This window comes from Macrobrachium nipponense, chromosome 6 (genome assembly GCF_015104395.2).
Source record: "Macrobrachium nipponense isolate FS-2020 chromosome 6, ASM1510439v2, whole genome shotgun sequence".
NCBI lineage: Eukaryota > Metazoa > Arthropoda > Malacostraca > Decapoda > Palaemonidae > Macrobrachium > Macrobrachium nipponense.
The window spans coordinates 127,366,773-127,383,178 of NC_061108.1; the positions used below are offsets into that span (position 1 = coordinate 127,366,773).

Genomic DNA, 16,406 nt, shown 5'->3' on the forward strand with positions numbered 1-16,406 from the left:
AAAATGGATGAGGAATGAGAGTGTGACTGGCTCCTCTTCCCATCTTTTTCTTCCCTCTACCTTTGGGTAGAGGGACACGGTCGTCACCCTGCTGGGTAAGGACGAGATGCAGGTGAGCTACTCAATAGCACCCATCCTATCCCTTTCAGTAGGGATAGGAGTAAATATCCACCACCTTCCTCCAACAAGGGGAGGAAGTGGATGCCAAATTGAGACAAACCCATCATTTTATGATTGTCTCTTGCAAACAGGAACAAGTTCTTGCTTGCTGGTACGAAGAGATACGCTTGCCTCTCTCTTAGTACTTGGCCCAGAGGTCCCGGTCGACCATTGATCCTGCGGTGCAACACCCCGATCAATCGGCAGAGGTTTGGATCCCTCCCTTGCTCTTACGACCAGGGAGGCACTCCAGGGTTGGACGAACACCAGTCTGTTCACCAAAAAGACTCAGATTCCTCCCACCAAGAAGTGAGTCTTCCTATTGTTAAAGGGACCGAGGGTTTGTAATTTAACGTATCGGAACAAATGACAATTTGTCGAAAATTGCATTTTTCCTAACTATACAAACCTGAGGTCCTTTACATATAGTCCCACCTCATGCCACCCCTCACTCTGCAACTTTTTGCATGGGCCTAAAGCAAAAGTGATTCTTCACCTCTCGGGCGCGCGCACGATCGGACAAGCAGTTAACTACCGTTCTCCCCTTGTTCGAAGCTTACGACCGTCCCAGCTGCCGCTAGTTACCTTCCTATTGTTAAAGGACCTCAGGTTTGTATAGTTAGGAAAAATGCAATTTTCGACAAATTGTCATGTTTGGAGTTCGGACGATCTGGCTCGTTCTCTGAAAACTAAGAGAACACTGAGCGAGAGGCAAGCTAGCGCGAGCCACGTTCCAACAGCCAGCAGCGAGCCGCGCTCCAACAGACTAGCACAAGGCGCGTTCCAACAGACTAGCGCGAGCCTCATTCATACAGATAAACGCGAGCCGCGTTCCAGCAACTGAGCGCGAGCCGCGTTCCAGAACTCTCTTCTTGGCGCAAGGCGCCTTCAAAGAGAAAACAGACGGCTAGACTGAGGAGCCTTATAGTAGAGTGGCAATCAGAAGGATGCTTCCATTGAACGTTTACTGGCAAGAGGCTCGTATACAAGACTAGAGGCGCTCGGATCTATCAGGGCGCACGGGACCTTCCACGCAAGCGGAACGTTCCAGGAGCGAGTCTCCTTTCTAGCGTGCGGAACATTCCAGGCGCGCGGAACTATCCTGACGCCAGGCGCCAGGCGCAAGGATCCAGACGCCAGGCGTCAGAATATTCCAAAATCTTCATTTGAGAGAGAGGTCAGTCGCGAGACTCCTCTTTGAGTTTTTTTAACTTGAGCAACTTTCCCCTGGCAAATGTGCAAGATTTTGCACAGGCGGCCATTGCTTTTGTCAGAAGGATTCTGATACTAAGAGAAGCCCCTTTTCATTATTCAGAAGACTCCTGTGTTAGGCAGTTCCTCTCAATGCGGACTCTCCTTCATCCATGCTCTTCCCTCGTTTTGAGGAGGCAAGAGCTTTGGGAGTTTTTCTTAATAAGAATCTCATCGACGTTTGGGTATGATGGCGGATAGGAAATATCTACTTCCTTCCGTAAACCCTAGTGATGAACAGGAATTCTGTCTCTTCCGCGATTTATGAGGAAATCACGAAGATTTAAAGAGTTCCTGGATTAATTTCCTTCCTTAAGGATATATATATATATATATATATGTATACTCTTTCTATCGTTCTATTAACGAAAAGAACGAAGATAGTAGAAGGTAGTAGAGTATCTGCTGGATGAGAATACGATACGGTCAAATCGTACACACATACCGTAGTTACTTCTTTGCTGTGTAACTCAATTACCAGTATCCTTCTACGACTTTCCTAGGAAGGACTACGCTTAAAGGGATTGTTAAGACAACACCTACTTAGCTTCTAGATTTATCGAAGTCTTGTTTCGCTTAAATATGCTTTAATAAGAAATTCCTGAAGTTCGATAATAATTTTATAAGATTCCTTTATTAAAGGGAGTAGCTGGCAACTCTGGAAGAGTAAGGCCAGACGGCTAACGGAGACTGCTTTCGCTGAGAGCATGAGACCAACGCAGTTACGCAGTACCATGTAGGTGTCAGTCATGAGCGGTCGGGTTTATCTCTCTCTCCTGCGGGATGGAATAACTATCCGTATATCTCCCCTACAATCGCGGTCTTAACCTCGGATTGAGGGGATAGTTAAGCTAACATAAATAAAATATTGTATGCCTTTTGCTAAGAAGCTTTCAATAAGATAGATAGTACAACCTTTCAATGCTGTTTACCGTTGGTAACATTATTAAAGGATTCTATTGCAGCAGAACATTATATTATATAATGCTCTCAGGCTTACGAAAGCATAGCTTATTAGAGTACCTGCTCAGAAGATGGATGAGTCGGATGGGAAACATTCTCTTTGTGGCAAAACTTGTTTCCCTGAATGGACTATACTACGTATATAAAGTTTTTTCCTACTAAGAACGGAATTAACATGTGAAAGGATGTCGGGTACCATAAAGGCGCAGGTGTTCTGGCACATAACCTAAAAAGAATTAGAAGGAGAACTAAAAAGCGAATAAGAGGAAAGCCGGCCAGCTTGGCGCAATGCGCCAGAAGCGCCAGCCTGGCGCAGTGAGCCAAGAGCACCATCCAAGATTTTCTCGTTTTAGCGAGTTATTAACCTAAGAGTCCGGTAGCCTCTCGGACACTAGGCTCGGTAACGGCAAGATTCGTTCCTGATTTCGTTACCCATTTAATCACTTAGGCCAATTCCACGACTCTCTCATATCGCAAAGAGCATCGAGAATCTCTTTTTTTCGCTCCTGTTCGCGTTAACAAAGAGAACCTTCTCGATCGACGATAATAACTGTTAACATGATTCTAACATTTTATTGGAAACGGGTTGTGAGAACCTGCGGAAAGTCTTCTTCATAGATCTCTTAGTAAGGTAGAAGACGAACAGGCTTCCTATAGACTGCTTCCTTTTCCTCGAACCAAGAGAGGTAGCAATATACGCCATCTTTTATTTTTTTTTTTAGAAATTATTTGCAGAATTTAAGATAAAGGGCATCAAAGAAAGAGAAGTAATCCTTATGCCTCATTTTGGCCTTAGAGAGGTTGGATTCACAGAGGTCACGTTTCTTCTCACAGCATGTTTTGGAAGTCTTTCCAAGACAGTCTGAATATTCTATCACATCTATTATAAATGGACCTTAACAACCTCTCCACTCTGAGTCTGTCTGCGTGCAGACTGACCAGAAGTGGACATGAATGAGAGGATTTTTCAAGGTAAATGACAATAGTCATGGACAAGATATAGAATTGCTGCAAATCGTGCTAGAGGGAATGAGGAAACTGTCCTCTTCCGATACCTCTGTGAACCACATAGCGGTTTTTTCTTCCCTTTCAGAGGGAAGAATCACCTTTGTATATATCTGCTATCAAAGAACGTAGTAAAAGGCTATACTCTGTCTCTATAAAGGGATTGGAGATAGCAAAGGATTAAGATCTTCGGGATCTTATACGATACCTCAATATGACAAGAGTAGGATATCATGTACTTCTAATGGGATCTTTTTTTTGTGGCCACAGATTCTATGTTCCGACAAGATGGAACTGCTCCTCATCAAACTTCTTAGAGAAATTCTTTGGTTTCTCTTGGTCCCAAACGATCAAGAAAACAAGTGATTTTTTTGAGCATTGGAATCTCGCATCAGATTCTATGGAGATTAGGCAATGGGTTCTTGCCAGCATAGTATGTCTGGAAAAAGAACTAAAACCCCCTATTCCCTGATTCAATGTTTTCAGATAGAGGTTTCGTTGTCAAGGCAGGGTACTTACGTTTTCATCTACAGTAGAATGGTTAAAACGTTTGCCTACAGAGTCTTTGGAATGCGATGACAGCTTGAAATGCTTCCCAGAAGGTGTTCAGAGGGATACAAAGAGCTAGAAATCAGGAGTACTCCCAATTTCAGCTCGGAGTCTCCTTCGACTTCCAAGCTTCTTCCCTTCCTTCGGACAAGGATAGGGAAGATTCTGCAACAAGAAGGCCCTTCAACAGGTAAGAAGAGATCTCGTGAGCAAGGGAAGTACTCAAGAAGGATCCTCCTCGGAGGAAGACTTATCTCTCATACTGTTAGATATCCTATCGTATACTGGATGTAGCTGACTACAATCACCTCCCCTTGCCGGAGAGGCCAAAGCTCAAAGTGGAAGAATTTCTTCCACCCTTCTCCAGTCTTGTGATTTACTATTGTGGATGTTCAGGACTTTCGGACAATGTAGCGCCAACCAGGAGCCTTATGCTAAAACAGGCGTAAAAAACGCCAGAGGCAGACAGCCCCAAGAACACTGTCATTGTCTGATGAGGAGAAAGACCGGGCCTACAACCTGACACAGTTGCGCTAGATGCGAATATATAGGACGGATAAGAGTGTCCGATGTGGACATTGCCAGACATCCTCGAGACTCTACCAAACTCGAAGCTCCGGCAAGTGGGGAGGAGCCAGCCAGGCGCAAGGCGCCAGGCAGGAGCGAGGCGCCAGGCACCAGCCAGCCACGAAGCTCCAGGCAGGCGCGAGGCGCCAGGCAGGCACAAAGCGCCAACCTGGCGCGAGGCGCCAGCCAGGCTCAAGCCAGGCTCTAGGCGCAAATCTCCAGCTAAGGCGCGAGGCGTCAACCAGATGCGAGGCGCCAGTCAAGTGAAAGGTACCAGACAAGCGCTAGGCTCCAACCAAGAGCGAAGCACCAGCCAGGCGCGAGGTTCCTGCCAGGCTTCAGGCTTCAGACGGGAGAGATCCATTTCAAGAAAGCCCTGGTCTTCTTTGAAACATGGAGATCTCCTAAGCACTTCATAAGTGACTTGATTCCTTCAAACAGCTGAGAATTAAAAGCGCAGGAAGTGCGCGCTTTTGCAAATTCTTGTTCTTTACATAACAATATGTCATATAAGACATATTAGCTGTGTTGTATGTTAGAGGCAACTCTGTGTTGACTTCTCATTACACAAAGGATGTCAAGTTAACCTACGAGAGATCCTTCTCTTTTGGTTTATACGTTACTGGGATAAGGACCCTACACTGATCCTTAACTTTGAGTTAAAGTTTTTTAACTTAGTGAAATTATTGGGGTTTTTGAAAGGAGTGTGGGGATAACTCTTTTCAATTTGAGCGCGAACCCTCGTGTTAGGATCAGGTGATCGGGATCGGTGTTGCGCTCCTTCATACGGTGTATTGTCATAGAAGTGGTCCAGTACCCATCGACAAAGTCCTTTCAGGCTCTGCCGCGTAAGCGGTTCATACCCCATCGGCAGACCCACAAGAACTCTTAGCCATAGATCACATATCTCGCTAAAGTCTTGAGGTGATGCAGACTACCGGGCAACAGCCACGAAGTCTACCACCTATCAGATAGGAACCAAGGTTTATTTATACCTACAATAAATGTTGTTTACCTGTCTATTCCATGTTAGCTGCCTCTTACCCTCCACCAAAGGGTGTCAATCAGCTATGTATATATCTGACAGGTAAGTTGATTGTATGAAAATGATATTGTTATAATACAATAAAGTTTCATACATACTTACCTGACAGATATATACATAGCTAAGACTCCGTCGTCCCCGACAGAAATTCAAATTTCGCGGCACACGCTGCAGGTAGGTCAGGTGATCTACCGTCCTGCCCTGGGTGGCAGGATTAGGAATCTTCCCGTTTTCTATTCATATTTTTTCTCTTCCACCTGTCTCCAGAGGGGAGGCTGGGTGGGCCATTAATCGTATATATCTGCCAGGTAAGTATGTATGAAACTTTATTGTATTATAACAATATCATTTTTGCCTTAAATATGTTATCCAATGTGAATCATTTAGTTAACAAAAGCCAAAAGCTTTTTGCAGCAAATAATTTTACATTTGTGGTCTGCAGTGTTGTGAATAATATAACCCTTAAGGGCCGGGCTTAAGAAAAACATATGCAGCACCCCAGGCCGTGGGAAACTTTCATGTCTGCCAGTTTAAGGGAAATAAAAAACATCAATGGAATGAATGCACATGGTGTAAACAAATTTTTTTCTCTACCTTCCATGAGAAGTTGAAAAAGTCTTTACAATGCCTTGTGAGGCCTCTGTTTGCAAGACTATTGTAAATTTTGCCAAGTTGTACATGTTTTTTCCAATAATTAGTTTTATTTTATTTTATAAAACTAAAATTAAAGCTCACAATATCAAAAAGATAAGAACTAAATTCAGTAACAAATTCTGAGTGTATATTTGTTGAAAAATATTTGTTAGTTTACGGAGATCGAAGATGCAGTAACTTTTGTATCATACATGTTTTTTCTAATTTTTTTTTTTTTGCACTTATCTTTGTAAAATTACAATTATAACTGACATACTATCATAAAAGATGAGATCTAAAACAATAGTAACTGTTGGGTATATTTGTGAGCAAATATATAAAAAACATCATGTGAGAGAGAGGGGCACTACATGCTCCCTTGAAGTCAAATGCCCACCTAACTCATGAACCACCTAGAATCGAGGAGCTGAGTCAGTTTAAAAGTTGCATGAGTAATTATATCTGCAATAGAAATTGCACACCATGAATTAATTTGTCCACCACCCAGAACCTGTAATTGCTGCACATACAAGGGTATCCGTCCATTTAGGGTTAAGTTAATAAGTTAATGACAGGCATAACCTTCAAAATATATTAATTTGTCATATTGTTATTTTTAATTGAATACCTATCAAGGAGTGTGATTACACTATATAAACAGGTATCTGGAATAAGAATTACTTTAATAGAATTTTTTTTTATGAACAGGTATCTGGAATATGAAGAGAAGAGGAAAGTACAAGAGGAAAAAAACAAGGAAGAAAAAAGAATAAGAAAGAACGAGCAGCAAAGAAAAAGGAGAATGCTAGTTTCTGAAAAGTCAACGAAACCTAAACATCCTGTGAAAACAGTGCCTGAAGATATTTATATACCAAAATTGAAACCGGTAGAGGTCCAGAAAACAAATGACCATCAAAAAAGCACCCACTGTGTCATATGTGACTGTACATTTGAAGTTGCTAATCGTGGATACTACCGTCACACTCTCAAAAAGATGGTTAATGATGACATGGATGTAGCTAGTGTAATGGAAGTGAGTATAGAATTTTTTTTTTTTTTTTTTTTTTTTTTTTTTTTACAGGAATTCCATTGCTTTTAGGTAATTAGCTCTTAGTGGTTAGAAAAATTCATGACAGTTCTCTACTGGTTAATGGGAAAATGTGTATTGTAATACACCACCTGAACACCTGAATTAGGCCTGGTCACTAACCAGCCCGAACTATATCCCCACAGAATTACCTGTAATTGGGTAATATTTCAACTGCCAGCGCTACCAACGCTGCAGGTAAACCCCCTTCTACTGAGTTACCTGTATCACTGTTGGCAATGCTGTTGCCAGGACCGGCCGGCAGAGCGCTCTCCCTTCAATTGCTTCTTGTTCGCTCGAGCATTAGGATGTTTCCTAGCTCAAGCAAAGATTTTGGTCTATTAGCCTGACCCACAGATAACCTGCTGTTTTGTTGATGAACCTTGGATTACGTTTTGGGCTTCATTTGGACCTCTTCTGGATTTTCGATTTGACTAAAGCGTTGATTGGACTTTACTATCATGGAGACACATCTCAGAAAGAAACTTCCCCTGCTGCATTCGAAGTCATCCTCATCTGCTACGACTCCAGAACAACCTTGTAGCGGCGATGGGGCAGCACTTCGGTCTTGTATTGCCTGCAAGAAGCAGATGAGTACCCTGAAACATGACAGATATTCACGTTGCATTAGTTGTAGGGAGGTACAGTGTGGGGTTAAACAGAGATGTCAGGAGTGTAGGGACTGGTCATTGGACCAGATGGAGAACTATTTAAAAAAAATAGGAAAACTAGCGTCGAAGAAGAGAATTTAGAAGCTCTATTATTGAAGAAATTAGAGGATAGGTTGTCATCAAGTATGACTAGTCTTTTTACTGAATTAATGACAAAATTGAATCAGGATAGGGATAGTAATAGGAGTGTGGACTCTAACCGCTCTCTTTCAGCTCCATTGCCTGTTCCAGAACCAGCCCTAACGGGTGCCAAGGGGTATGGGGGAACCGCAAGCCAAGAGGATAGGATCAGCTGGTCCCCCTGGCACAGAGCAGGCAGTGTCAGCTGCAGAATTCCCCCTTTCCCCTAAAAGCGTAAGTAAAAAGTGTGAATTAGCAATAGGTGAGACCAAGACTATCAGGGATCCTAGTGTAGAAGTTAATGATGAGAAGCTGCTAGAGCAGTGTCTTTCGGTTTCAGATTCGGCTATCTTTACAGGATCGGCATTGGCTCCGACGGAAGTTCTGTTTCCGTCCTTGTGTTTTCCGAAGGACAAGGACATTAAGTCTGTATCGGAAGCAAGGCCTGTTGAAATTTTCGAGGCCATCCCCTTGTCTTCAAAAGTTTCCTTCCCAGCGGGGTCTATTACAGATTCAGGGGCTGGTGGTAGCCATTTTGATGAAATAACATTCAACTTGGCAGAGTATAATGCTAACATTCTAGGTTTGTCTCGGAATTATAGACTTCTGGTTAGACAGTGCTATCATTTAGGCTTTTCGGACAATCGGGATCACGTCAGTAAGAATTTCCCCAAGTTTTCGGGTGATATGTTGCAGGATTATCAAGGGGGAGGGGAGTCTATATATCTTCTTTCACTTTGAAGAATGGCTTCTTTGTCGTCGTCTTCATCTCCATCTATTCCTAATGTTTCTCTCCACTCCTTATCGATAAGCTCTACCTCTCAAGGTCTTCCTCACTCTTCTCTCTTTTGGGGCATGCCTTAGCTTCGTCTGCAACCTGTTGACAGGTTCCCCCGGATGGGTTGTTTCCGGAGGGGTCCCGTTCTGAGGCCCCTCGTTCAGAAGCAGAGGGTTCGGCATACAGACAGTTAAGCATTTCAGATCCGGTTGGCGTATCCCGCACTCTTAGCACACCTGTCAGGGGTTCCAGTAGTCATACCAGGTATGTCCTCTCCCTTTTTCTCTTCTCCTTTGATGTCTTTCCCAAACTTTTCTCGGTGCGGTGGTTTCCTTTTCTAAGGGTTATGGTATTGGTGCTGGTTTGGTGGGGGTTACGGGAACAGGAATTCCCTCTTCTAATTCTTACGTAACCGCTAGGGCGGGTGATTCTTCTGGTCTTAAGACCGCTGCAGTGGTTCCCTGTCCAAATAGGATGTTGGGTGGTATGATTGGTACAGGCATTGCGGCTCCTCTGGTATTAGGTACTGGTATGGTTCACTCAGGTACAAGTGATCTCGCCCCCGGGGCGAGTTTTTCCGCGTTAGTGGGCTCCCCTGCGGTTAGGAACTTAGGTAATGTCTCAGGTGTTGTGGCTTCAGAGTTCTCTGGTGTTGGCTCAGGGTATTTGGGGAGGTTAAATGTAGGTGTTTCAACCTCAGTTCCTTTGCAATTCGGGTTGGGTAGATCGGCGGCGCCTCATGTACCGAATTCGTCATCAGGTCTTCAGGATAAGACTATCCATGCGGATGTTTCACACCAGAGGGGGTCGGCCTCAGGGAGGTTTGCTTCAGATTCGAAACACCCAATGTTTGGCAGTGCAACAACTCCACGAGCTGCGCCGGCTCTCTTATGAGAGTGTTCTGTCACAACTGGTTACGGTTGGTGCAGGATTTCTACATGGATTGATTGGTCAGGATTTCCAGGTATAGGGATTTACTATTGAGTTCCCCTCTTAACAGTCTGGTAAGTTGGAAGTTCATCCTGTCTCTTGTCATGCTCCTCTCCGATCGGAGGATCCAGATAGGGAAACGTCGTTGAAAGAAGATATCCCTATTTTGGAAGAGTTTTCCCCAAGCGGTAGAAAGTGAATATAAGAGGATGGTACAGTTTATTCACGATTTGTTTCCTCAGTCGAGAATGGCGGAGGATCCAGTACACTCTAGTCAGGCAATGTTCAAGGAGTTTTATTCCATAAAACCTTCAATACCTCGCACGTCCTGTAAGTTGTCTTGGTTTGGTCAGGTGGAGCAGTCCTCGAGAGAGGCGGACGTTGGTTCAGGTAGGCAGGATTCTTCTCTACTTCCACCCAGGAAAAATGTGTATGGAGTAGCGGCTAACCCTTCGTCGGGTATGAGTTCCCCTGAATGAATCTGTAGAGGCTCTTTTGGCAAGAGTTCCCTCGTTTAGACAGGTAGGAATCGCCCTGAGAGAAGTGACTATTTTGGAGGACACATTTCGGAACCAGTCTGAAGCGCTCTCACACTCGATGTGGATGTTGTCGGGCTTGATGGGCTTCTTGAAAAGAGACGGGTTCGTTCCGTCGGATCCGGTCCTTTTAAATAATTTAATCACATCGGTTTCGATGGGATTGGCTCATCAAGCAAATGTCGCAGCGGCCAGTACAACCTTTATTGGGAAGAAGAGGAGAGACTTATACTTGAGCCATCTTCCCCCCCCCTATTTCCCAGACATCCACAAGAGGGCCCTGTCCAGGGCGCCCCTCGCACTCTGCGACAAACTCTTCAGAGAGGAGGAAGTTACGGTAATGGTAAATTTCGTCTCTTAAACATCAGCGGTAGAGTCAAAACAGGCGATGATACAGGTTGCGGCACAAGGTGTCAGGTCCCCCAAGGGTGCCCGTATACTGTCACCTGGTAAGTGTACCGGCTCCCGGTCTCCTGTTAGGTCCCCTAAGAAGGAGCAGTTTTCCACCAAGGCTTCCCCGACGGTAACTTCTAAGCCTTCAGCAGCAAAGAGGGGTTTTCGCAAGGGGATGTTGCCCTCGTCGACACCAGTAGGAGGATGTCTGAACCACTTCCGGGAGAAGTGGGATGCAGAGTGTTGGGTCGTGGAAGTCCTTAGGAATGGATACAAAATTTCTTTCTGTTTCGTACCTCCCGTTTCTGATGTTCCTATTCACCTGGCCAGTTATTCCCCGCACTCCATCAGGGTTATGGCCTTGGCAGCGGAGGTTCATAGAGACCGATTCTAGACTTGTCGGGTCTCAATCAGCTGGTGGTTTCTGCAAAATTCCCCATGGAAACTTCCCAATCTATGCTGAGGTCGGTTCGGAGAGACGACTGGATGATTTCGGTGGACCTCGAGGACACCCATTACCAGATTCTTTTACATCAGGAATCGCGGAAGTTCCTTCGATTCTCGGGTCCATCCAGAACTTTCCAGTTCAAAGTCCTCTGCTTCGGGCTGACCACTGCACCCTCAGATGTTTACGAGAGGGTAGTGTCTCCGGTATCTGCGATAATGCATTGTCGGGGATTCAGAATGAGGAGGTATCTTGATGATTGGCTCATTCAGGCTTCGTCGAGAGAGGAAGCGTTAAGAGCAAGGGATTTCCTGTTACAACTTTGTCAAAACTTAGGAATAAGATTCAACCTAGAGAAGAGTTCCCTTTCACCATTGCAAGTAAAGTCATATCTAGGTATGACGATTCAAACTCGTCGTTTGAGGGCTTTTCCGACGCAAGAGCGAGTGCTTTCTATCCTCAGTCAAATAGAAAGCTTCAGGTCACAGAGGCCTCAACCACTGAGCGAATTGAGAAGTTTGTTGGGGAGAATGTCCTCTCTCTCTCTCTCTCTCTCTCTCTCTCTCTCTCTCTCTCTCTCTCTCTCTCTCTCTCTCTCTCTCTCTCTCTCTCTCTCTCTCTCTCTCTCTCTCTCATATTGTTCCAGGATCTCGTCTCCGGATGCGCTCTCTGCAGGTATGTCTCTGGAAACTTTGGGACTTTCGGGAAGAGCGCGCAGTGGTAGTCTGGGATGATTCCTGCCTAGAGGATCTTCAATGGTGGTCAGAAGAATCTCATCTGACCTCCAGCGTAAGTCTAGCCCTCTTGATTCCCAATGTTCGTCTGTATACAGATGCCTTGGATCAAGGTTGGGGCGCAACCTTAGAGGAACCTCAGGCCAAGGGCTTTTGGAGGGATCCGGATCGGGAGGAATCAATAAATAACTGCGAGGTGAGAGCAGTAGAAAAAGCACTAACATGCTTTTCAGAGTTGGTCGGGGAAAAAGCGGTAGCGCTTTTCTCAGACAATGGACGACATTGGCCTACCTGAGGAAACGGGGGAACAAGGTCGGCAAAGCTAAATATGATTGCACACAGGATATTTCGATAGGTCGGCAAAGCTAAATATGATCGCATATAGGATACTTCGATGGTGCGAATCTCAAGGGGGTTTCTCTCCTTCCCCAGTTCATAGCGGGGAAACTAAACGTATTGGCGGTGCATTGAGTCTGTCAAGAGAAGTACTAGGGGGCGAGTGGACGTTAGTACAAGGGGAAGTCCAGCCCTTGCTAAAGAGATGGCTGGCTTCAGTAGACCTTTTCGCCACAAGACTGAATTTTCGACTTCCAACCTACTCTCCGGTAGCGGGGTCTGAATTTTTGACTTCCAACCTACTTCTCTCCGGTAGCGGACCCCATGTCGTGCGGGACACATGCGATGCTCCACTCGTGGGACAACCTACAGGTGTACGCTTTTCTCCCCTTCGGATTAATACAGCAGGTATTAGGCAAACTAAGAAGCTGTATGGGGACTCAAATGACTTATAGCTCCATTTTGGCCCCAGAGACCGTGGTTCCTGGATCTCCTAAAAATGTTAGAGGAACCTCCTGTGATCCTCCTGAAAAGGGGAGATCTACTCACACAACCCCATTTTTATTATCATCATCAGAACCTGCACGAGCTCAACCTAGCTACGTGGAGACTATCAGTACGGGCTCTTTAAGGGAGTGGCTCCCCAGATTTCCCTATGACTAAGAAAGTCTACTAGAAAACTCTATCAAGTTAGATGGGCAATGCACACGAGCTGGTGTAGGAAGGAAGGAAGGACATAGTATCTGTCGTCCTACCATTGCGAAGATTGCAGATTTCCTCCTGTTTCTCAGGAAACACAAGAAGTTGTCATACTCAACTATAACAGGATATAGGTCTATGCTGAGTATACATTCCGGTTTCATCTCCCGGAGTTGCCTAACAGTAGGGTATTGCACAATCTCCTAAGGTAGTTCAAAATTGAACGCCCAATGATACCGCTTCGGGCCCCTTCGTGAGATTTAGCGGCAGTTTTAAATATGCTGAGGTCTTTGAGTTACGAGCCGTTAAAAGAGTTGTCCCTTAGGGAACTGACAAAGAATGTCTTTTTCCTGGTTTCACTTGCTATAGCAAAGAAAGTGGGAGAGATACAAGCAGTATCCAGGACAGTATAGTTTTCAGGTAGGGACATCTATCTCTCGTCCATACCGGAATTTGTTGCCAAATCAGAATCGGAAACCAATCCCCTGCCGAGAGCATTTAAAGTCTCCTCTCTGGAGTATTTTGTTGGAGACAACGAACTAGAGATGCGCATTTGTCCGGTTCTAGCATTAAAGACATATTTGGCATGCACAGAAAAGCTCTTGCCTCATCTGCGGACATTATTTGTGTCACCTAGGAATCCCTCTAGAGCCATTTCGAAGGATGCAGTCAGTGTTTTCCTATGGGAAGTTATTACTCAGGCTTCAGGTAATGTTCTTGCCGATCCTGGCAGCAGCAATTCTCACCTAAGAGCACATTCTATTAGGGGAATGGCTACCTCTTCGGCTTTTCTAAGGAACAATTCAGTGTCATCGATTTTGGAACCAGCAACCTGGAAATCAGCTTCTGTCTTCACGTCATTCTACCTAAAGGACATTCAGTTAGCTTCGATGGAGGGTTACTCGCTGGGACCTTTCATAGCCGCTAATGCGGTAGTCCGGTAAGTTCACACATCGAGTATTAGTGAACAGAAGCAGGGTTATTACCGTAGGTCTGTAGCTTTAGCAAAGTCCCCCCCCGGTCTTTCTTCATTAATGGTACACATTATAAAAAAATAGGTAGGCAGATAGCATGAATGAATGACGACGATGCGCTCGGCGTGCTTCTTCACCGGCGGTGATCAACAAAGAACCCGAAGGAGCTGTTCAGGCAGCTCCTTCTCCATACATGAGAGGCCTAGCAGCCACATGGGAGACCCCTTTTCCCTCCACACATGCGAGGTATTGTACCACATGGGAGGTCATCTAGACCTGACTGACAAAACTGACACAAAGTACTCTCTCCACCGGGTACTCTCTCCACCGGCAATCTCATCCAAAGATCTGAATATACGGGTGAGTTACAGTGCATCGTAGGTGAAACTGAGTTACTTGCACATGATTGCGTAAGGGGTCTTGCTGATTGTGATTGATCCCCCCACCTCCTAAATGTTGTTAATCGGGCTAATTCAGGTGTTCAGGTGGTGTATTGCAATATGAAGTTTTCATTATAAAACTAATATTGTAATACTTACCTGAACACCTGAATGACTCCCACCCTCCTCCCCTCAATGATTAGTGATTAATGCAATTGAAGGTAGAGCGCTCTGCCGGCTGGTCCTGGCAACAGCGTTGCCAACGGTGGTACAGGTAACTCAGTAGAAGGGGGTTTACCTGCAGCATTGGTAGCGCTGGCAGTTAAAAAATTACCCAACTACCGGTAATTCTGTGGGGATATAGTTCGGGCTGGTCAGTGACCAGGGGCTAATTCAGATGTTCAGGTAAGTATTACAATATAGTTTTATAATGAAAACTGCATTTCTGTAATATAAATTATTTTTTCATTAATTATTATAATTACTTTATGTACATTAGGTTTCCAATTGCACCAATTTTTCATGATCAGGAATTACAAAAGCCCTACCACTTGTACAGACCATCTGTAAGACACCTCTGTTGTCACTCATTCATTTTTGTTCCCAAATGTCATACCCTTAGGCAGTTTGGCAGTGACAGGGGGACATTGGCTTAGGTGGTATCTTTCTGAATGGTCATGAGCTACAGTTCAAGGACTGCCACCCTCCTCTCTTGCCTACAGACCCATTTTCCTTCCTGCTTTCTTGAATCACTCGGGCACTCCTGGAGGAGGATGATCTGGAAGTTGTAGTAGACTAGTTCCATTACTTTTTATAGTCTACTTCCTTTTCTAAATACCCATCACTCAAGATTCCAGGAACTGCCTCTGTTTTGTCAGCAAAGAGGCTTTGCCAGGTAAAAGTTGCAACAGCCCCTTATGCGTTCATGTGAGTTGTTATCTTAGTGTCAGCTTTTGGTCCATTTGTTCAGGATATGCCTTTAGTGCCATCATAAGTGTTGTCTGATTCTTACATATTCAGAAGTTCAGTTACTCTAGGATAAAAATTTCTTTAAGATTGGCACAATATGGGGATCACAGATATCAAGGGAAATCAGATCTTGTGGCCAGAGAGCTGGCAAAGTACTTGGCATGCTGATTACCATGTTAGTAGTTAGAATCTTGTGTTTGGACTCGTATATCAGGAGGTTCAGAGAGGTTACCGAGCATTTCCCGTCTTAGCAGGAACAATCAACTTTGCGTTGGCAAGTCTTTCTAGTCTTTCTTGGTCACCTGTTATCCTTGGAGAAGCTTCTTCTTCGTCTCCACTTTATTGACTTTAGGGATGCATGAAGCCATACAGGTTGGTTTTAAGTATCCACCTGCTTATTTGATGCTATTCAGCCAGGAAATAAGGGAATATCTGGCCTTGTTCCATAACTTACCACCTCCAGACATGCTTCCCTTGGGTGCATCAAAAGAGGTTTGCACACCTGGAAAAATAATTTGCTTCCAGTCTGTGGACAGGAGGCGATCTTCATTTGCTCATCAACTTAACTTCTTGGAATGTATATAGCATTAGTGGCCCTGGAAGCATTGTAGGATTGAATTACGAAGCACTCTGTAGGGTTGATTAGTGATGACAACTCAACCATAGTGATGTATCAGTTGCTGCTAACTCCTCGCAGTCCCTGCAGTGGAAAGGCTTTTGCCCTTCCTTTGGTTGAAGAGCATGAATCCTGCTTTCTTGGTAATGTGTCCATGTTTGTTAAGACCTTCAAACAATTATGTACCCCCATGAACTCGGCCTCCAGAGTAGGATGTGGCTTTTCTCCGAAGTCTAAGTGTATGAGCTGCTCAGCCTCAGCAGTGAATTTTTTACAAGTTCTATGGCTTGTATCTAGTATGGCATTCAAAGGGCAAGAGTGGATGGTGATCTAGATAAAATGGTTTTGTGTCTGGTGCCAAACTGAAAAGGAGCATTGTCTTAGGCCTGAGTGCTCAACAATTTTAGATGTGAGTCAGCTGCCAAAGACTAAACCAGTGGGATAACAAAATTCAAAAGATGGTGAGAATTCGAACATTTCGTCAGGATAGACAGGTATTCAGAAATCTTGAAAGCCTTTACTTTTTTTTTTATGAGTAAACCAATGGAGTTGCAATGTTTCCAAAT

At 44.6% G+C, this 16,406-nt stretch overlaps 1 protein-coding gene across 3 annotated transcripts in view; it reads left to right on the plus strand.

The window, feature by feature from the left end:
• Window positions 1-16,406, plus strand: part of LOC135216159 (uncharacterized) — a 109,919-nt gene that overhangs the window by 53,426 nt on the left and 40,087 nt on the right. For all 3 annotated transcript variants that reach the window (XM_064251272.1, XM_064251274.1, XM_064251275.1), the window contains exon 3: window positions 6,881-7,205. In XM_064251272.1, coding sequence (XP_064107342.1) covers window positions 6,881-7,205 — 325 coding nt within the window. The remainder of the gene's footprint in view (window positions 1-6,880; window positions 7,206-16,406) is intronic.